This window comes from Protopterus annectens, chromosome 9.part0 (assembly GCF_019279795.1).
Source record: "Protopterus annectens isolate FY-2018-M chromosome 9.part0, PAN1.0, whole genome shotgun sequence".
Classification (NCBI taxonomy): Eukaryota; Metazoa; Chordata; order Ceratodontiformes; family Protopteridae; genus Protopterus; species Protopterus annectens.
In genome coordinates this window covers 827,892,822-827,916,762 of record NC_056743.1, presented here as the reverse complement: position 1 = coordinate 827,916,762, position 23,941 = coordinate 827,892,822, and the positions used below count along the sequence as shown (strand labels likewise).

The window sequence follows — 23,941 nt, the reverse complement described above, 5'->3', positions numbered from 1 at the left end:
ACATTTCTCATACTTTCACAATTTGTCAGAACCAGCTTTAACATATGAGGCTGATGATTCAGTAGTCTGAAAATCAAAGTCATAAAAGTATACACTGTTTTCCCATACCTATCAATACTTTTCCTATTGTTCTCAGAAGGTGTAGGATTAAAATTAACTAAGTGCTTAGCAGCAATTGGATCATCAGGTTTAGGAATAGTGTATATAAATTTAAAAGACTGAAGAACTTTGTCCATCCTACTTGTCTTTTTTAGGGGCAGCTGGCTGACTATTAGGGAGACTGCAGGTGGTAACACAGGCATCCTCTAAAGCAGACAGAACAGGAGGAATGGGTGGGTGTAGTTTCTGGAGAATCCTTTTGCAACAACTCATGGTATTTTGAGAGACTGAGAAAAATCAGTGCTCTCCCACTGAAAACACCGGCACATTCCAGGAGTAGTCTCAGAGAAAGAAAAATCCCCACAGAGAGAATCAAAAACTGAGGTGTTCTCTGAATCATAAAAATGAGGGGAAAACATGTACCTATCCCTGCATCTTCCTGTTCAGGTTCAGAATCTTGAATCTCAACAGGCAAAAAGAAATCCTTTTTTTCTTTTACTAGAAACTTTACCAGAAATTACTTTACAAGAAGGATCAATAGCCTGAGTTAAACCCTGAGCCAGACCCAGTGCACTCTTCTTATCCAAAGAAAATCAAATAGGAATAGATACATGTTTGGTTTGCTGTTTCTTTTGACAGGAAAAATGGGGCCAGCCATGTTACTAATTACAGCAGCATTCTGACACAACAGGGGAAACCTTCCCTGTTCCCTCTCCCAGGAACAAGAGTGGCTGTCCCTTGCCCACTGAGAGGACTCTGGCAGCTGCAGAGGAAGTGGCTAACCCCTGGTTCATAGTGGCTGTAGGTGATACACTAGAAGGATTCAGGGTAAAAGATGAGCGGTCTGAGGTGCAACAAATGGCCACAGCAGAGTAATGCACCTGAAGCAAATTGCTAGCCTGCTGTGATGGAAAGGGTTGTTTGCTTAGTTTTTCTTTTTGTTGTTGTGGTGGTTGGAAGAAGGTCTGACCATGAGACCAGTAGTCTCTTCCATAGTCAAGCTAATAATTGTGTTTCTTTCCCATGGAAGACGAGCAGAAATTGCCAAGTAAACATTACCAGTCCACAGAAGTTAGTTTTATTGACAGTAAAACACAGTAAAAAGCACTTCAAAATACTATGCAAACCCCACAAAGAAAAAAAAACTCAATTTATCCAGAGAAGAAATATTTTTAGTTACTTTACACCACTTTTAAACTAGCAAAAAAAATAGAGTTCCATTTAAAATTACATTACAGTCCAGTCTGAAGACAGTTCATTAAAACAGAACACTCCTAGCTTTAAAATAACATTCCTAAAGAGGAAAGTAATAAAATATGAACAAAATAAAAAAATGGAAGACCCCCCCCCCCCCCGAGGGGAAACTTATCTGCCCAGCAAAAGTAACCACAGGCTATTTCTTGATCCTCGGACACCTTAGAGGAGCATACTCTTTGCAGCAGTAAAGCTCTGAGGGCTCGGTGGTCAAACTTGTCTTTTAATCAGATCACCTTGAGCTACCTGATAGTTTGGACATGTGGAAAGTGCTCCGAAGCTTTGTAAGCCGGCTGGCTGTTATATCTTTGGCAGGATATAACCCATGTAGCTAATAGCTACTGCAGCAGTGATCAATATGATGAATATCTAGCAAGTAGATGGGGGAGGAGGTTATACAATACACCCAGAGCATGTACGGAAAACAGACACCAATAATGTAAACTCAACTAAGCATAAAATGTAGATAATATTCTGATTTGACATTTATCTTTACTGTAAATAAAGGGATAGTTTGTTTAAAAGTGCTGACTTTCAACATAGTCCTGTATATTAGGAGAAAAACTCCAAGAAACTATAATTTTATATCAGAAAATATTATAACTGACCTGATAATCTATGACATCACATATCTTATCAGGCTAGAATTGCAGATTTTGGCTTTGTCGAGGTAGATGTCTAATGAAGTTGGTTGACTCCTTTTAAAGGGTAACTTAGACTGTGGTTGTAGGGGTCAGGCTGTCTACTTGATGCATCTTGGCCTGGCCATGGCATTTGGCACTATCTCCATGCTAGGACGATTGCTAAACTTAATGCATTACAAATAGATCCCTATGCCATAATATGAATAGCAAACTGGCTGCAAGACAGAATCCACACATTACAGGTGGATTCAGCAGAGACTATAAAGATGACCAGTGGTGTCCCACAGGGTTCAGTGCTGGAACCTCTTTTGCTGAACATTTACTTTTCTGAACTCCAGACCATGAACCACAACCTCTGGGTAACCAGGTTTGCAGATTAGTGCAAATTGGGTGTCAGTGTCAAGTCCTTCAATAGTAACTTGACTTGAAAATACCTGGTGTACTAATAGTACACTCAAATTAAATGCTAAGAACTGCAATATTGTCACATTTGGTAGACAATCCATCCCCTCAGCATACAGTATAGATAATACCTTGTTAGGGATCTTACAACTTAGACTGATCATTTTTTCTCCTTTGATCATCAAATAACAACAGTAGCCAGAAAGTCCTTTTACTTAGACCATCTGATTTCCAAGGCAATATGATTCATGTCTGAAGATGTCATTATCTCCTTGTATTCAGCAGTAATTAGGCCAGTTATTGAATACAGTGCACTGCTTGGGATGTTCTTCACTGCACTTATCCAACAACCAGAAAGATCCCAAATGTTCCTAGCTAAGAAGATATAAGTACAAGTATCGCTTGTCTGTGAACTTAATAAAGGATTTTCGACTGAAAACAGACTGCCTGCCTTGCTTGGATTACTTTTGAATACTTAGTAATTCTGTGCAATTATATATTTATTTATTTTTTTTAATTTAAGACAAGTTTAGGTTCGCTACATCTACTACTATTTTCTGATCTGATTAATATACATTGATTAACTAGAGATATATGGACTGAAAATCTTCCACACAGAGAAGTTTCTTACACTGTTTTGTTTTTGGACCCACTATACTTATGTAGTGGTTTGTTTTAAAACTTCAGGGAAACCATGGAGATTACTTGCTTTTTTTTTTTTTTTTTTTTTTGTTCTTATGGAAATACTTTCCCCTGATGTTGTATGCCTAGATCCTGATGTTAAACATTTTTTGATTCTTTGCACTCAGACAATTTATCTTTCAAAACTTTCCACATTCCATCTGCAGTTTTTCCACCGAACACCTCACTCCAGTTAGTTTTACATAGTGACTGTTTTGCGTCTATATAATCTGTAATTAACCTTCTGTTCAACAGTTTAGATTTCAGTTTGGCAAAATTACCTAGCAACAAATTAACCTTTGTAACCCCATGATCAGTGCACATCAACGGTGGTAAAACTTGAAGTAACAGTAATTTCTTTAGGAACATAATGTCTAGTATGTTCCGTTCCCCTGTTAGTTTTTTTTTTTTTTTTTTTTTTTACAATATGACGCAATTGTTGTTCCTGAATATACGTTGTGAATAATGTCGTTACTAAAATTGTTGAGTCAGTATTATTCCAGTCTGTTTCTGGTAAATTTAAGTCCCCAGCTAATATTATTCTTCCCTCCTGTGTTTCATGCAAGAAATGTATGAATTCCTCTAGGTCATCTGCACTTGACTTTGGTGGTCTCTACACTCCATCAATTGTTATATGTTTCAGGGTTGTCTTTATTGTCATAATTATACACTCTATAGTATTGGTGTTGTAATTGAACATGTAATAATCCCAGGTTTCATAATTATCTTTAATCCCTATCATAACACCTCAAACTGATTTTTTGTTAGAATGTCTGTTACAGTAAAAACATTTATACCCTGACAAAACTGGTTTCTGGCTATTGTTCTTTAGCCATGTTTCACACGCAATAACAACATCAATGTTGTGGAACATAGCAAATTTTCCAATGAAAAAAACTTTATTGTTAATGCTCCTAGCATTAACCGCTATCAGAGGTGCATCAAATGTTGCGATCTGTGAACTGTTAAATTTTGACCTGGCAAAAATCCTGCCTAGTGTTTGTCAAATATTACAAAATATCTGCTGCAAAAATATCTCTTCTCTGATCTTGACAATTTGCACGCCATCCTGTTTGAACACATTTGCCCAAAACTAGGCTTGGATGCTCTACACATTTCCATTTTTTAAAACAGGACCTTTTTTCCCTGTAGGTATTTACCCCAAAAATCTTTTCATTCACAGTGACCTGATTAGCCTTTCTATAGGCGAGTTGTGAAAAATACGTCGTAACACCAGTACAGGCTATACTATCTAAGAGGGCTGTCGGTTCCCTACTAACAGTCAGAGAATCTTTGCGGATGACATTATTTGTACCAACATGAATAAAAACGGATCCGTACTTCCGTACATTAAGGTGTTCCAAGGTTTGTCTCATATCTTTTATTTTTGCTCCTGGCAAGCATAACACTATTCGATGTTCATTATGTTCTCTGCAAATATAAGTATCAGTTCCTCTAATAATTGAATCTCCAATTACTAGAATATCTTTGCTGGCCAGCTCTAAAGATTCTTCAGCTTCTTCTAGAGTAATATCTGCTCTATCAATTGTTACAAAGGATAGACCTTTGACACCATTAGTCTTATTAATCCCACTGTTTTCATTGTGTATTAAATTCTCATCTAGCTGGTATTGTAAATCCACAGTTTGAGCCATGTAGTCAACATCTGTCTTTCTCTTCTTTTTTCTTACAGTAAAATTCTTCGATCCTTCCACGTTCAATTTTGATTTCTTCCCTTTCACCTGCCCAGTGCCTCTTTTTTCTACCTTCTCTGTTGGAAAAATGATGCTTTTTTCTGTAGACTGAAAGTTATCTGATAAAAAAATGTCATCATGTGTTACATAACAAAGTAGTGTCCTTTTTAGTATGTATTCTCTTTCCTTTACAGACATTAATCAGATTCTTTTTCTTCCTTGTTATTTGTCGTGAACTTCTTCCTTTCTTTCTTTTTTGTTTCTTTTTTAACAAACTGGATCCTCAGATTACTATATACTTGCATCCAGAATTCCAGGGTCTACTTCATGATGTCGAAAGCCGACAATATCGAAGCTGATATTGTCGGCACCACAACATTGAAAGCACAGAACATTGTGCAGGTAACCGGAAATCTCCGTAGGGGGAGATTTCCATTTACCTTAATGTAGTGCGGTCTCAGAGTTGGAATATTTATGTGGGGGGTGGGGGGGTGCAGGGGGGCTTGCCCTCCTGGCTACACTAGTTAGTTTTTATTTTTTAAACATTATTTGATGTTTTACTACATCGATCACTAGAGGTCGACCTTTAGTGATTCAATGTAGTATGATTTCGATAACGTGATATAGATGCAAATTCCAAAGTTGTCAGGGGCATCATCTTGTTTCATAGGGGTTAAATGATTTTTGCAGACAATAGATGCATCATTTCCTAAATATGTTTTATTTGTTCTATGCATCACATTATTTATTTCATCAGTCCAGTCATTAATATATGAAACAACAGTCCTCCAAGCCACGGCAATTGCACAAATGCAATCATCATCAAGTCTAGATTTGCTTCTAACAATGGTAGCAAATCATCCAACTGTTGACACGAGGAACACAGATCATCAGTGTTATCAGCTGTTACCTTTAACTATGCATAGCATTTATTACACTGTACAAGGTATTTGTGCATTAGCAAATCATTAATTCCATACTCATTTAAGGAATCCATATTCAGCTTTAAATGAATAAAATAATGTAAAAGTAAAGAATAATCAAAAACAGTAACCACAGAATACAAACAGAACTTAAATCAGCTTCTATGACAACAAATCACACCAGCAATATACAACTAAATAATAAACTAAGTACAGTAAAGTTGTTCTGACCATACAAGTTCTGCAAGCCAGACAAAAGTTGTAATTCCTTTACGTCGCGTGTAGTAGTTTCTGCAAACTACCGATCGCAGTCACATTTCTTTTTAACAGTAAAGATCAGTAAATCACAAACCAAGGTAGGATTGTTTAGATATGTTCATGATTTTATTCTATTCAGTCTGTGTGAATTTATAACTGTGTGGGCCCCTTGGGGTGGCTAGAGCTTGCCTGTCTAAAACCTTTCCCTTTCTAACAAACAACTAAATATGAATCAAAGTAAATCTTGTTAACAAGCTATCTCTTTCTACCTACAAACCGTGAAAAACAGTGATAACAAATACAATATAAATTCAAATAAAACTTCTCTTACCATTCAACTCCACAGTAAATCACAAACCAAGGTAGGATTGTTTAGATATCATCAGGAATTAACCTGAGATTGAATGGGTGTTCCTTCGTTGAAGGTTGTGCATTAGGCCCGGCAAGCCAGTACGTAAAAATCTACTGCCAATCATTAGTGGACCGGAGTCCCGCTGTGGTGACCCCTAACCGGGAAAAGCCGAAAGACACAAACAAACAAACAGCAGTTAGAGTGACACAAAGTAAATCTGCATGAACTGGCAAGTGAATAGAGGATGGGATGAGATGTAACACATAAGTTTAGTTTAAACATTAATCAAGACCAGAACAGAAGAGCCATAAAAATCAGCATCCTGACTGGTACTGGTTAAGTAGAAAATGTGAACAATGTGGTTTATATGTGTATTTATTGGAATAAAAAGGTTGTGAAAAATAAGTTGAATAAATGAAAAAGTAATGCAAAGCTTATATTACACTGAAGGAATTTTGAGTAATGCACATATCAAAATAAAAATAAAAGACAGCTCACAAGACCACCCTGGTAGAACAGTGCCATAAAAGTTTCCATATCATCCTGTACTAAAAAGTAGTAATTTTATATTGAATGATTGAAACCTTTTAAATATATAAAATAGTCAAACCGTATTAATAAATCATGCTTAAATTGTAATACACAGCTTAGAAAATGCTGCAATGAGCACAGAATGTGATTTTCTGCCTCTTCTAATTGCTGTGTACAAAAGTTGAAGAAAAGCTGGTTCTGCATTTGTTTGAAACACCTACTTCCTAGCATATATTTGCTAACTATGAATGCCATTATGGCAAATTACAGACACCTAGTTATGACATAAGAAAAGAACAACTTTGAGCAAGAACAGTGAGTAAAGTAAAATGAACTTGCAGTAAAGATAAGAAAAAAATTACAAAATAGCATTTGGCCTACATTATACCAGTATTTGGGAGAGACAACAGGAAAAGGTTCATTAATAATAGTGGTGAAAAAAACAGTATATAAACATATACAAATCTAAAGTCTTAAGAGTGGTGTGTATATTAATAGATAGTTTAACATTCGGAGCATATCCAGAACTCCAGGCAATGCTCCAATAAAATGACTATACCCTAATGAGCTGGAAATCAAACCTAGCAGTTTGCTGACTTAGACACTGGGATACAGATATAAAAGAATGACAGTACTAGTAAGGTAAAAATCAAACTACTTAAAACTTTTAGGCTATTTGCAGGAGCTCCTATGTGTTTTAGACATGTTAATAACTTGAATACCAGCATAATATACATTATCAAAACTGCATCTAGCAAACAACCAAAAAGGGGAGAAACCTGGAAAGATTTACTAACTGGAAAGACAAGAGGCTACATGAGCATTTTTCTGTAGGTTTGAATGCTAAAACACATGAAATATAACATGTGGGAGAAAGAGCAGGTCTTCACATCTACTTTTTGGAGTAAAATTATATTATATCTATGATACCTGGACGATATACTTATTTTTGGAAGGGGAGTAAAGACGAATTTGCTGAATTTGTAGAATTTTTTGGAAAGACATCCAGTTTTCTAAAATTCACCAGTCAAATTTACGACAATGATTGTGAATTTTTAGATATTGTTTTCTCACATCACAACAACGATATACAGTCCAATATCTTCAGAAAGAATACTTTTTCAAATTCCTTTTTACATTTTGACAGCTGTCATTCTTATTATCAGAAGAGGAATTTGATTAAAGGCCAGATGGTCAGGCTGTCTAGAATAATTAGCAACAATGATGTATTTAATCAGGAAATAGAAAAACTATCTAACATGTTTTTTGATAGAGGATATCCTTATGATCTCATATTTAACACTAAGAAAGAGATCAATACAAAAAGGTATTTGTTATACAGACCTATTATTAAATTTGGTATTGGCATTACATTTGAAACCAACAAGTTAGTATCAAGAAATGACACTTTTATTCTACCTTACAATGAAACATCCCCTAAAATTGCGAACATTATTCATGAGACTTGGACCAGTGTCATTAGTAACAATGCAGAAGTAACTGATGTTTTGGGTACATACCCTAAGATTACATACAGTAGAGGAAGGAATCTAAAAGATATTTTTGAGACCAACACAAACATTGATATTTTTAAAAAGTCAAAAATGAATAAATGTGGAGCATGCCATGTATGTAAATACATTAATGATGGTCCATACGTGGTTATAGCAAATTTTGGTAAAACAATCAGATGTCCAGGCTATTGTAATTGTAATTCTACCATGGTTGTTTATGTAGCAACTTGCTCAACATGCCAAGAATTTTATGTTGGCAAAACTATTAGGAAGCTAAGAGCACGTATAGTTGAACATGTGAGAGACATCAAGAAACACAAAAACACCAGTGCTCTATACAACCACAGTGTTAGATGTTCAAATTTTAAGAGGTTTCTATTTTTTATTATTGATAGAATCCCACACAATGTGCACAAAGGAAGAGATGAGAAGATCATTCTGGAGGCCAAGGAATGTCTTTGGCAACTTAGGCTTAACGCTTGTATTCTGCCAGGCATTAACAAACATGTTTCAATGTCTAGTGTACTGAAACTTAAATCATATTTTATTTGAACAATATTTCAACATATTTACAAACACTCCTATACATTCACAACATATTTTACTATATTTTAAAGAGCATGTTTTTATCAACTTAACTTACATTTTATATTTGACAGTTATTCACAAACACAACATACATATAACACATATATCAAATTGAATATTAAATTGAGTAGTATTTTAGACATGATAGTTAGGAGTACTCATTTTTAGGGCCTGTATACACCTTCATTTTCATATTCATATTCATATTTATTTTCATATTTACACTTGTTTTTACAACACAATATTATACATATTATACATTTTTATTTTTATGTCTCATATATATATATATTTTATTTATGCTTATTTAAAGAGTTTATTTCATTTATCTATTTAATTGCCCATCAAAATCTTATTTTATTTTGTCATGATTGTGTTTAATTTTTTTCACAACTATATATTTGAGAGACAATTTTAAAGTTTTATCAACCGCATATAGTTCTGTCATTGATACTATTCCTTTCAGGTTCAGGTTCATTTAATTGTAATTTAATTGTAATTAACTAATTATTCAATTAATTTAAAAGTATATAAGGGATGACTTACATTTCGTTGATTTAGTACTCGAATGAAGCCCTTTATGAGGTTGGGTGAAAGCGCTTAGTACGTGGTTATTTCTTGGTTGCTGTATCACCGTTTTTACTTTTATTAATAAACCAGTTTTTACGGCCTGCTGAGTGGCTTTTTAGCTTACTAGTTACTCATATTTACACTTTTGGGTTTATCCAGTTAGCTATTTGCTATTGTCTAACTGTTCATTGAAAAACCCACTACCTGGAAAGAATACATGACACAAATGTTCTTTTTTTAATCAGGAATTAGCAAAAAAAGAGAAAATTGTATTTTTCCTAATTTATATTCCATAGAAGTGTCTGGAGAGAACATCAGCTGAAGGTTTTGCCAAGTAAAATCTGATTTATTCCTGGCACTATTAAGGATTTTTTGCTGTAACCTGAAAGTTTAATAATTTGATGTAAACTAGTCCAGGTGAATCAGATGTAGACTTTGCTCAATGTGTTTTGTGTGCCCCATCTATTATAAAGGATTCGTTTGCCTGTACTTCATGAAGTTGGAGTGAAAGTATCCTGAATAACATCTATTAGGCTGGTAAAGTTTTAGGCAAACCCATATGGAAGATATTACTTGTACTTCTTATTTCTAGAGCCACCTATTTTCCTTCACAGATGCAATTTATTTGGAATACAGGGCAGACTTTAATGTAATATCATCCTATTATGTTGCAATCTTTGTCTCATATTCCACAGTCATAGAAATTAATTTTGCCAAAGTAGTATTAATACTGCTGATTTGAGCACACATTTTTCACATCTACCTGCAGTGGTTGCAATGTTCCCTTCAGTTCAGTGAGAGAAATACTAGTAGTAGAAGTAGATTTTGAAACAAGTGTACTCTCTCTCTCTGTTTTCTGAATTGTTATGCTTTTAGGTTCAGTTTCTTTCACTGGTGTTGAAATAGAAGACATTTTTGTCTTTGCACTTGTGATTCTTCCATATCCTTTCCAGTAACTGTTTTCCACACTCATGAAGAAAACAGACTAAAGTTAAACTTGCATGGAAGAAATAAAATAGCGTAAATCTACAGGAAGAAGTAAGAAAGCATAAAAAGTAAATCAGAATCTACTAAAATCAGTCCCAAGTGTTCCTAGCCAAAACAACAATAAAACTTAATGAAGATACTTAATAAATCAGGAGAAGATGCAGAGCTACACAAGTATACTGACAAGTCCCCGCTCTGTGGTGCAGTGGGATAAAGCCCTGGCTGTAACTTAGACAAGCTAATATTGATTAGTGGCTCAAGAAGCTAGAGGGGTCGAGACACATGACTTACATCAGCTCATGAACCTGGGAGGGAGTGTTGAGGTGACTCCTCCCCCTGTGATGACCTACCGCTCCAGGGAAAGTGGCATAGGTTACTTCCCCTGATAACATGCCCAGGGAGGGGTATTTCTGTTTCTACCCAAGCTGGTGAAGTAGGTTTTGCAGTGGCTTGTCACTGAGTGGGCATGCCTCCATATCAGGATATAAGCATTCCATTCACTGTGATGTGGAAGCCCACTTCACCACCAGAGTGTGGGTCTGGGCTGCATAACTGGAAATGCCATAATTGCTGCCAGGATGGTGGCTCAGCTATCAGCTGTCACGTCATGGGGAACATATGGGCTGTGAATAGCTTTTTCCCCATGATGAACAAATGTGTCAATAGATCATAAGGAGATTTGCTTGGAAGTGTTTGCATAGATATTTTTATACCCCAAGCAGACTCCAAAGTATTTTTCATCAGGTAGACTGCAAATATTGGAGGTATGATGAGGAATAGAAAGGTAATTGGGAATATATTTTTAGGAGTGTAATGAGTTGGCAGACTTTAAAAATTCTCTGCAGATTACTCTGTCAGAAATACTGGATGAGCATATTGATGTACTTGGGAACTTACTTTTTGAAATGTGATACAGAATTGGAAATAAAAGACATTGCTGAGTTTAATTCTGGTGGCTGCCAAAAAAGCAGTTACTAGAAAATGGAAATCAAATTCTTAACTAACTGTTCTAGAAGTAGTGAATACAGTAACAGAAATAAAAGAACTGGAAGTGGGATCTTTAGAAAATGGTAGGAGAAAATTACATAAAATGCTAATTTTGGAAACAATGCAGAATCATCTTTTAGAGCAGGAATGAAGTTTAAGGAAAGGCAGGAATTGAAAGAGCTATGTGATGTGTGAGAATGACTATATAGAAGATTATATGTGATGTGTAATGTTTACAACTGAAAATATATCAATGTAGTTTGTTTTCATTTATATAAATGTATGATTGCCTATGTTATAAGTCATAATTCAGAAAAGATGATTCTTAAAAAAAAAAGATCATAAGGAATTGTGCAGGCAATGGTGTATCAAAAAGAATGCAGTTAAAAAAAACACACCCTCACCACACAGTAACCATCTTGGAACCTATGAGTTTAAATATCATTAAGTACTTCATATTTGATACATTAGTTGAAAACAATAATTATAAAGGGCAATCCTATATTTCATTAGCAAATGAAGTATACTTCTGTATGGATTATTGATTACACCTTATTTTTAAAGTACAACATTAAATTTCAAAGACACCTCTTAACCTAAGGTGCAGACAGACTAGAAATTGCTCTAAGAACGTTTACATAAATAGTAGAATATTTACATAAATGTTACAATGCCTACATAAAACCAATAGGAAAAGAGAACGGAACAGCATACACAATTTCTTGAAATGTGAAATAAGTGTGTTAGAGATAGTTAAATGAATAAAAACTGTAATAAGAATAGAGATGTTTGTAACTATTACCTACTTCTTTACCCACAGAGTTAAACAGGCCTTAGATGTTTAATTCATGAAAATAATGTAATCTGATGTTGTCATTCTCATTCATTCCTCAGCTGTTGGGTTTGGATCCATTCCTTGGATCCAAGTCAGTTGGTTCTTCCAAATCATAGAACACTTGAACTCTACAGTGCTTCCCCTTACCCATAATGCCCTTGTCACCTTACATAACTCAGATCTCGTTTGCCGACATAGTGTTTGGAAGTAAATTGCAAATTCTTGAGTGAACCTTTGAATTTTTATGAATTTAGATATTCCTTATACAGCTCTTATTCTTATTATACTTATACCTTTATCTTTTCCTCCCTTTATCCCTTTTATATGAAAATTTATAAAGCTTATCTTTTTTACTCTTTAGAGTATTCTTCATTACCATAGCTGCTATTCTGACTCCTTTTAGTACTTTTTAGTACTCTTCCTTTAGCATTGTTGGTATTTTCTATTTCTGTCCCTTTACTTAAGAAAATGATAATATCCAGAGGTTATACTTCCTATTCACCCCCTCTAGTATCAAACAAAATCACCGATGTTCCACCCAGCCAGAGGGAAGCAGCAGCACTAGAAATAGACAGACTGCTAGAAAAAATAAAGGGTCATCCAAGAGGCCACCCAGAAAGAGTCTGGAACTTATTCAAAATTTGTTGTAGTGCCAAAAAAAGACAGGAGACTGGAGACCAATCTTGGATCTCAGCAAACTAAATCAATCAGTTTAGCCTACAAAGTTCCAGTTGGTCACAGTTCAGTCCATTCTGCCTTTTCTGTACAAGGATGATTGTATGTTCTCTACAGACCTTCATGATGCATACCATCACATAAAAATGAAATGATGATCCAGAAAATATCTACACTTCTGGCTAGGAGCCAGTCATTATCAATTCAAAACACTGCCCTTTGGCCTCACCACAGCCCCCAGGGTGTTTACCAAGTTAATGGCAGTTGTTGCAGCTCACTAGAGACTTTGGTGATTCCATATCTGGATAACTGCCTCCTGACCACTCTGACGAGGCATTAACTAATTCAAGCACGGGACTACATACTCCAGCTGTGCTCTCGTCTGGGGATTGTTTTCAATTACAACAAATCTCAACTCAGACACTGGAATTCATCTCTCCATCTGTCTCAAATTCAAACAATTAGTTCCAGATCAAAAAGATCATTCAATCATTCAGAGTTCTTCGCAATCAGCATGTCTGATACTCCAAGCACTGAGATCCATGACAGCAGCAATCACTCTGATGCCACTGACAAGGAACCATATGAGAATCCTTCAGTGGACACTTGCAACTCAATGGTCTGTTCTCCAACAGCCATTATCCAGTCAAGTCAAAATAATGCAAGCTTACAAAAATTACCTTCTGTGGTGGATCCATTCCAAACAAATACAAGAGGGCTGTCTCTTTGTTCTTCCTTAACTCAAGACCACAGTGACCATGGGCACCTGTCAGATTGGGTGGGTGGACATTTGTTGGGAAGGGCAGTCCAAGGCACATTGTCCCCCAAAGAGGACTACAGGCATATCAATATCCTGGAGATGAAAGCTGTCTTCCTACAGTTGTAGACCTTCCAAGACACTCTCCCAACCGGCATTATGATGATTCAGATGGACAATATGTCAGTGGTCTGGTATGTCAACAAACAAGGAAGAACCAGATCTTACCCTGTTTGTCTAGAAGCTATGAAAGTATGGCAATGGGTGATCTCCTGCAATTGCTTTCTGATAGTAGCACACATCCTGAGGAAGTCCATTGAGATTGCAGACAAGTTAAGTAGGTCCATACTGATGCCTCATGAGTGATCTCTCAATATCAGGGTTATAGAGATAATTTTCTGTCAGTGGGGCTAACCATGGTGTGATCTCTTTGCTTCTCCCATCACCAATAAGTGTAGCACGTTCTTTGCCCTGATCCTACCAGGAGGGAGCCCCTGAGAGATGCTCTACTTCATGCTTGTCCATCTGGTTTCCTTTGCGCTTAACTCCGCATCACCCCTCATTTCCAGATTTCTCCAGAAAGCATATTGGTTAAAGAGGGCACAGTCATCCACATTGCCCCTTACTGGCCTCATCTGGTTTCCCTTCCTTTGGCCTCATCTACTATATCTGCTGTGGATTCTGGATCCAGCTGCAGGCCTTCTGTCTCATCTGACAAGCATGACTCATCTGGATATTTCAGGCCTCAAGCTGACCGCATGGTTTCTCCAGTTTCATTGATTGCTAGACAGCTCAGGCTCTCCTCCCCTGTATGTCACATTCTGTTGTCATCCCACAAAGCTTCCAGTAGAAAAGTTTACAAAAGTAAATGGAAAAGATTTGTTTTTGGGCACATAAAAAGAATTTAGATCCCTTTTCAGCACAAATTTCTAAAGTTCTTGACTTTTTAGCTACAATTTTCAATGAAGGAAGAATACAATTAGCAGATATTTCTAACATATAGGAGTAAATAACTCAGCCTTAGCTTCCCCCATGCTTTGCAAAGCCTTTCTAAGATGAATATATTTACTTAGACCCCTCTACAAGATCCTACTCCTCCTTGACATTTAAATGTTGTTCTTCAGGCTTTAACCCAACCTCCCCTGTGAACCATCAGCTAATAATGAACTAAAATTTTTGATCTGGAAGACTATTTTATTAGTTGCTATTACTTCTGCCAGAAGAGTGTCTGAACTTCAGGTTTCTTCTAAACCTCCTTATTTAATTTTTCACAAGGATCTCTAAGGACCAATCCTTCCTTTCTACATAAGGTGGTGTCAGAATCAAATATTAATCAGGTTATCAACCTATAAGTCTTCTTTCCATATTTTTCAAACAAAGAAGAATATATGTTCCATCTGTTAGATGTTCACAGACAGTTACATTTTTACCTTCAAAGAATCAAATATTTGAGGAAATCCGAACTATTTGTTTCATTTTCTGAGTCAAAATTAGGCAAAACAGTATCTAAAGTAACTTTAGCCAAATGGCTGACTGATTGTATTACCTTTATTTATGAAAAGTGGGTTTGCTTTTACCAAAACCACCAAAAGCCTATTCCACCAGGTATATAGCAACTCATCAGACTTTTTGTCTAGAACTTCATTGGATGATATTTGTGCAGCTGCAGCATAGGCTAATCCTCATACTTTTATTGCTCATTAAAAATTGGATCTGGTCTGTAGAGGAAGAGCAGTGTTGCAGCTGTGCTCAGGAATATCCTTCCTTAGAGTCCTCACAAAGATTTGGGTAGCTGGGGACTCTGTCCCAACAGTTGCGGAATAAATGAAAATGACAACATCAGATGAAAAGTTATGCACTCACCATAACGTTCCAGCTGTGTTGTCCATTTTAATTTTTCCTCAACCTCCCTCCCACCAACCTCCTCCTTACTTTACTCCTGGGAAGACTGAAGGATATTGGAGGAACAACTGTTCTTTGTTTAAGGCCCAGATTCCATTCTTTCTTTATTTTCCACTGCTGTGTAGGTCTGTGAGCAGCAAACTAGATCTGAGGTATGTAGAGTGACTAGGGCATTATGGGCAAAGGGAGGAGCTCAAGAGTTCAAGTGTTCTACAGTCTGGGAGAAGCAGCCGAATCGGATCCAAGGATCAGATCCAAACCCAATAGTCGAGGAAGAATGGAAATGGACAACACAGGTGGAACACTATGGTGAATACATAACTTTTTTTTCCATGTATATAAGGATTTAATATTGCCTCAGACAGAAGTCCTAATAATTGCAAACATTAAGTAAAAGTATGCTTCTAGTTCACTGAAGTGAATAGAGAACAGGTAACAGCAGTGGTGATCAAGAAAGTGAGTGGCCCAAAGAGGCTGATCAAATTTAGTTGTAATCTATTATTTCTTCGTTATCCATTGAAGTTTTCTTGCTCTGCTACTTTCTTTAACTGATATTCTTTATTGAAACATTCAAAAATGAATCAGAAAAGGATAGAAAGAGACAACGGAGGTAGTAGGAGTTTTTGGTAATGTGGCAGAGTATTTTCTTTTCTGAAGAGGTATTGGTTGTTTAAACCTGTTACTATGCAGGAATGACAAAGTCTTGCATATAGTGAAAGAATTTAGAAATTAATAAATTGTAAAACTCAAGAGACTGTAACTATAATGGATAAAAGTCCACAATGTATGTTAAAATGTAGGAAAAAGCGCAAAGCAAAGGAACCAGGGATATTTACTGCTTGGAAATCTTGTACGTGATATATTCTTCATAGCACATGATTAATTAGTGATTTTTTTTCTACATATATGTCCTGTCTATTGACATATTGTAAAATAATACAAATATGTAATGTGTGAATATCAAATATTAATTATTTATTCAATAACATAATTGTTTGTTTTAGGAAGCCAAGTGAGTATATTGCTGCCATCTATGAACTGAGTACTCTAGTAGTAAAAAGGGAGACTTTCCTTCCTCATCTCATAGATAGTATCTTCCAGTTATCTCCTAGCGGAAGAAGATTTAAGCATGCTTGTGATGTCGTGCACAAGTTCACTGCAAACGTAGTGCAGCAACGCCGTGATTCATTAAACCAACTGGGAGCAGAAGCTTGGCTAAAATCTAAGAAAAGCAAAGTTGTGGATTTTATAGATGTTGTTCTACTGTCTAAGGTAAATATCCAATCATATAGTAAATTAACATTTATTTAACTATTTTTCCTGCTGATGCTATTCGTTTAATTGGTTGTACAAAAAAAAAAAAAATCATTGCTCCCATTTGAATCAGTGCTGCAAAGTTAGCTGTTAGGAGTTATATTTTCTCTATAATTAAGTGGCCACTTCAGTTAAAGTCTTAAATGACAATGGTCTTCCAATGCCAAATATAAAAACAAAGAGATTAAATTCATATTGCAATCTAAATGATTGTTTGTATTTTCTGTTTTATCACTACAGTGTCATAAGTAAAGAAATTCTGAAAATCGGTATGAAATTTTAAAAGGAGAAACTTGAATTCATGAAAAATGCAATGTATAGAAAAAATGCATACTCTTTGCTGCTTAACTGTTGTGGTACTGCTTATGGTTCACGAGGATTTGAAAGTCACATATGTTTTTAGCAAGTCATAAGGGGCAAAGTGGTTTAGTAATTAGAACTGCTGCCTCACAATTTGGTTTTCAAGTTTAATACTGGTTGGGTGCCTCCTGTGCAGAGATTGCCTCCCCTTTCTGTATCTGCATGCAGTTTTGTCAGTGGTTCCAGTTTCCTCGCACGTTTTTGCTGAAACTGCCCATGAATATACTTATGTCCTGTGATACATCGTCATTCTATGCGGGACTGTTTTCTCTTCTTTGTGTAATGCTTGCCAGGGTAGGATCTAGCTCCTTGTTACCCTGAAAATGTACTGAAAATGAATACATGGATGGATGAATTTAATTCATAAAAAGCATCTAGGACTTTCATGCTTCTATAATCTTATTAGCAGTTAACTGCTGGATAATAATTAGAGCACAAGAAAGCAAGAGTCTAGACGAAGACTTTTGTAGACAATAATTGTAAACATGAATTCTGATAATTCAAAGCAGTCCTAGTCTGCAAAACTGCAAATTTAAAAATGCTTGTTGCAAAAACTTTCAGACAGGTTTCTTTTCTTTTGTAAAGTCTTTAAAAAAATGATTGTCTCAAATTCAAAAATGTAGAAATATCACATTTCCTAGAAGACAACCTGACCTGTTTTTCAAAATATCCTGCCTGATGCCTAGTCTTTAGTTCATTGTTAACCAGTTCTCTGATTTTTCATACCATGCGCAAGAATATCTATCCAATGCATTTTTAAAGCTCTCCCACTGTTTTTTTTATTCCACAAGTTCAAACTTCTCTGAGAATAAAATGATTGCTCAAGCTATGTTTGCGTTTTCTTTCTGTCCTCAAACTGCATTTGATACTTTTAAAAAATGTTTAATACAGATTTATTGAAAGAATATGCAATATAATTATGCAGTATTGCTGGTCCTCATCTATGTGATTTATCTGTGTGTGTGTGTGTGTGTGCGTGTGTGTGTGTGTATGTGTGTCGATATATATATATATATATATATATATATATATATATATATATAGATATATATATATATATATATATATATATATATATATATTCATATATATATATATATATATATATATATATATATATATATATATATATATATATGGGTCCCTTACATATGGTGAGACAGTATGATCGACTTTTGAAAAGCCTACCATGGGGAACAGCTATCTCCGTACAATGTGGAATGGGAAAATATCCCTCTTCCGCACTGTAGTGCGATCTCGGAGTTGGTACATTTAAGTTACGGGGGTGCAGGGGGGCTTGCCTTCCTGTTAACAGTTTTAAGGTAAGTGTTCGTTGTGTTTTTTGTGTTTATTTTATATGGTCAGCTTCCCGAAAGTCGATCATATGGTCTCGGCCATATGAAAGTCGACTTTGTGAAAAGTCGACCATGTAAAGTAGACCCGTATATAAATATATATATATATATATATATATATGTGTGTGTGTGTGTATATGCCTATCTATATATATATATATATATATATATATATATATATATATATATATATATATATATATATGGGTCCCCTTTACTTTACGACGACACTTCACACGACACCTAAGGAGGACCGAGGAGAGAGACGAGACATTGAGTTGTGATGAAAGAAAAAAGCCGACAAGGTGACCGAAAGAAGACAAGTGTGGTAGTAGCGATGTGAAGTGATAAGTGTCGGAGTAGTGGCGGTTAGGGTGAGGAGTTATATTGTGGGATTTTGGGTGTGGGTGTGGGAAAGGTGAGGTGGTGGTGGTGTAGTGAAGGTGTGTGTTAAGTAAAGTAAGTGAAGTGTGTGATAGTGACGGACTGTAGTTTAGGGATGAGAGTTAGGATTAGGTTTTAGTTAGGTGAGGTAGGTGGGTAGTGTGTGGTGTGCTTTATGTTTTAGGGTGGGTTAAGTGAGTTAATATATATATATATATATATATATATATATATATATATATATATATATATATATATATATAATGTGTGTGTGCATCAAAGTAAACTTTATTGTCATTTAGACATCACAAATGAAGTCTAAACGAAATTAAGTGCATCATGCTCAAATTGAGAAGACAAATACATACAATTCCACATGCTTAGAAGAGAGACATATACATGCATATAATTACACGTGTATCAGACATAACATTTACCTTTTTCTTAAATGGTTATATATACAGTTATACTATTAATGCAATTATTGTGTGTGTGTGTGTGTGTGTGTGTGTGTGTGTGTGTGTGTGTGTGTGTGTGTGTGTGTGTGTATGTGTATGTATATATATATATATGGTTTCACTTCATAATCTCGAATTAGTGAAATCTCGAAATTCAGTAACCCAAGACTATGAAGTCGAACCATTCACAACACCGAAACTCACAATACCGAATCACACAATCACGAACATACATACCCCATACACCACTTAACATACACACCATTCCACCCACAGCACACAAACCACACAACCCTACACTGCATATAAGCAGGGGAGCAAGCCCCCCTGCACCCCCAATGTGGGGGACAGCGTCCCCCACACCCCACACTTATATATACCAACTCCGAGGTCGCCCATAACATAAACAAAAACAAACCACACACCATGCCATCCTCCACTTGCTCACACACAAAGACACATCACACATACACAAACACCAACAAATCCAACACTCACACTTACACCTCCCTACCCTTACTCACACAAACAATGTACAAAAACACACACAAACACTCACTTACCTGTGATTTCAGGCACCATAACACTACACGTGACGTACCGGAAATGCATAAGCATGGATTCGAGATATTCGAATTTTCTCTTATGCACTTTCGGCATTCTGGTTTTCAGCTTCATAGTCTCGGGTTACTGAATTTCGAGATTTCAGTAATTCGAGATTATGAAGTGAAAAAAAAAAAAAAATATATATATATATATATATATATATATATATATATATATATATATATATATATAGTTCAAATACATGTTATTCATATCCAGGTGATCAATATAACATATATACCAAATGGGAAAACTGGACAATGCTGGGATAAGGAGTTTTCACTTTTCCCAGTATTGTGCTATCTTGGAATTAGTAATTGTAAGTTAGCACGGGTGTGTGGGGGTGCAGGGGGGGCTTGACCCCTGCAAAAATTGATAAAAGTTAGATTTTTTTTGTCAGATTTACATAAGTAAATCTTTTTAGTTTGTCCTTTCAAGAAGATAGTTCAAATTATTTTTTTGATGGATTGTTTTCAACCTACATATATGTGTTTGTTTGTGTGTGTGCGTGTATTTGTGTGTGTGTGTGTGTGTGTGTGTGTGTGTGTGTGTGTGTGTGTGTGTGTGTGTGTGTGTGTGTGTGTGTGTGTGTGTGTGTGTGTGTGTATGTATATGTATATATATATATATATGTGTAAAATATGCTTTTTCATCAAGTTGTATTCAATGGAATGCAGCTCATTGAATAAAGTATTGCACCCAGGTTACTGAAACTCATAAACCTGCAATCGCATGGATCCTGGGTGGGGGAGCAAGTCCAGTACCCTGTTCTGCATGCAGATTGCAAATTCAGAATCTAGAATCCACAAACTGTACTCAATGATTACTACAAAAAAGAAACTTGGTCAAAAACTAAACAACTGCTAAAAATCAATAAAAATAAATGCCAGATCTAAACATAACATTGATTGTCTAAGAGAACATTGTGGTCTGTTTAGCACCACTCTCATATGGTTTGCTGTTCAACTCCTCTGATAGTCACCTGTTAAAGGACAGAGTGTCAGATAGCTTGAACATAGCACCATTATTGTTTAAATTTAGAGAGATCAGAAAAGATAGAGGTATTCATTACTAGTCTTGTGCTAATGATACTCAGCTTTACCTCTACTTCATTCAGGAGTCTGTGCCAGATTTTTACCACCTTTGAAGACTACTTACTCTGTCCTTCAGTGGATGCCTGATAGCTAGCTTAAATTTAACATTTGCAGTTTCTTAGAAGTGTTTGTAAAATGCATCTTATAATATTAATGCATACTTGCTTCAAAAAGAGATTCCATACCTCCTCATCAGTACAATGTAATGCAGTGACATTATACTACCTAAATACTTCATTAATTTGTAACAGTTGCCTCAGAAAGATACTCCACACTGTCCTATTAGTAACACTGTATACAATTACATCATATTATTAAAATGCATCTTTTTGAAGTAATTGTCATACATTACTGCTATGTAATATATTTTAAGAGTGTGTTTACTCATTACGAATTGTTCACGTTATGTACATTCAGGATAAGCTTGTACATTTTTCCTTCAAAACCAAAAATATTTTAGATGTGTCCCATCATCATTCTGCAAAACTGGGCATTGAAGTCATTCACACAATAACATTGTTTGTGTGTGTCTAGGATGAAGCGGGAAATGGCCTTTCACTTGAAGATATTAATGCAGAAGTAGACACTTTCATGTTTGAGGGTATGTAGACAATCTTCAAAAAAGTTATTTTTTAATTTATTTCACTGGAAGCCTGCTGTTTATTTTGTTAATAAATAAATATCCTAATATTATAATGCAATAAGCCAGAAGACATGCAGGATATGGGTGAGCAAAGTGATTAAGAATGAAATGGTCTTTGGCTCATTTACAAAATATATTCATCCTAAAATGTTTAACACTTAATAGTCTTACGTTATCAAACATAAATAAATTGTATAGAACTTAGTTTGTCTTGTGTCACTGGTATTATGACATTAGATGAATAGTTACAGTTTGTCATTGCTTTAAAGTTGCAGTGCCTACAGTATATAAGAATTTCTTTGTCCTTTCCTAATATATTCTTCAGTAAAGTAAAACAGGCAAGTCTCTAGTTAGTGCCTTACTGAAAATGTGCGTAAACACAGTACATCACAACTATACTTAATGGATACTTATATTAACTTATGGACATCTGCACAGATCTGTTATTTTCATTTTGCTCCTTCCTCAAACAAATTCATAAAAAATGCCCAAAAGGATCTTTTATCAATAGTGACTTTTTGAGAGTCTTAAGAATCCATGTTTGTGGTGACCATTTACTAGTTTCTTCTTCCTGTTTATCATGCCGATATTATGATGCTAAAGTAGTTATTAAATATAATGTTCCCAAAAAGTAAAATAAGCTACCACTCAAACCGAGAAGAATAAAAGACCTTTACTTCATTGTCATATAAACAAAAAGGCTTGAGTCTGGATGTTTACCATAGTGGGGTGGAGCCATGATTGTAACCTAGGCAACAGGGATTAGATCAGCACGTTTGGCAGTCAAATGCTAGAGTGTCTGGCTCTTTAGTGCAGAGGACTGGACCCCTAACTGTAACATAAGCGACAGGGATTCGATTAGCAGGCCTGGCAATGGAGAAGCCAGGTATGGAACAGATAGGATTCCTATCTTTATCAGTTTATTAAAATTCATTTAGTTTTTATGGGAAATTGCATAAACTCTATGTGATGAGGGACATTCAATTGAAAGGAAGATAAACTCTGAGCATATAGCATCCTTTTATTGCGTAAAGCATTGTGCCATTTCCCAGCATTTTATTAATCAGGTTCTTTGTAAATGTAAATATTAAGCAATTTGCCATATTTATATATGTCTGAGATATATTTTATACAATTATGAGAGTCAAAAGGAATGTCGTTTTAAAGAGTCAAGCAGGGTATACCGGCAAAATGCTATTTCATTACTACTGTGACCATACTTCATGCAAAAAAAGTCACTGGCTTGCAAGCATCACCCGATATCATGTATCTGTCTAAAGAACAATCCATTAAAAATCTCTTAATGAAACTGTCTGTAGATTGAAATGGAATCGGCTTTCTACAAAATCATTAACTGTAACATTTTTAATAATTAAATGAATGCACATGAGTAAGTAGTTAAAGTTTCTATCCTTTAAATTATGTGATTCTCCAGTATATTAGATTGAATTTCTGTTATTATTTTTCAGGCCATGATACTACAGCCAGTGGTATATCATGGATAATGTATAACTTGGCCAGGCACCCAGAATACCAGGAGAAGTGCAGAGAAGAGATCAAAGACTTAATGAAGGGAAGAGATGATGATGAACTGGAATGGTAGGTATTACTCAGTAACTCTGGTATCTACTTTCTGACACAATTAATATTTAAATGCATTCTCTGATAAGACTCGCATTTAGATTAGAAAACATAATATTTTCTGCCTATATTTAATTAGACCTACACTATGTGATGTATACTACCATATCCATAAATACTGTACGCCGTGACATACAACATCATTGCGTCTCAGTCTTTTGGCTATGATCAGCTGTAGCATCCTGGGTTGTCAGTGGTCTTGACAGGAGCATGACTCATAAAAATGAATAGTGCTACTGTCACACTGTGCACTCACAGACCAGTGTCACCACTATTGTGAGCATGTTCTCCAGACAGCCTCATAGCTGCTGACTTATTTATGTAGCTCTGCTTTAGTCTAGGACAGAACAGAGCAGATAGCTTGCATGCATGCTGTTGCCATCTAAGGAGAACAACATAAAACAAACAGTCAGATCATTAGACATGCTTTTCC

The 23,941-nt window shown here is 35.6% G+C and overlaps 1 protein-coding gene across 1 annotated transcript in view; it reads left to right on the top strand.

Annotated features, from left to right (window-relative positions):
- LOC122811571 (cytochrome P450 4F22) overlaps positions 1–23,941 on the top strand; it is a 363,310-nt gene that overhangs the window by 253,695 nt on the left and 85,674 nt on the right. Inside the window, exons 7-9 of the mRNA XM_044083496.1 lie at positions 16,658–16,925; positions 21,759–21,825; positions 23,337–23,466. Of these exons, the coding sequence (XP_043939431.1) occupies positions 16,658–16,925; positions 21,759–21,825; positions 23,337–23,466 (465 nt within the window). The remainder of the gene's footprint in view (positions 1–16,657; positions 16,926–21,758; positions 21,826–23,336; positions 23,467–23,941) is intronic.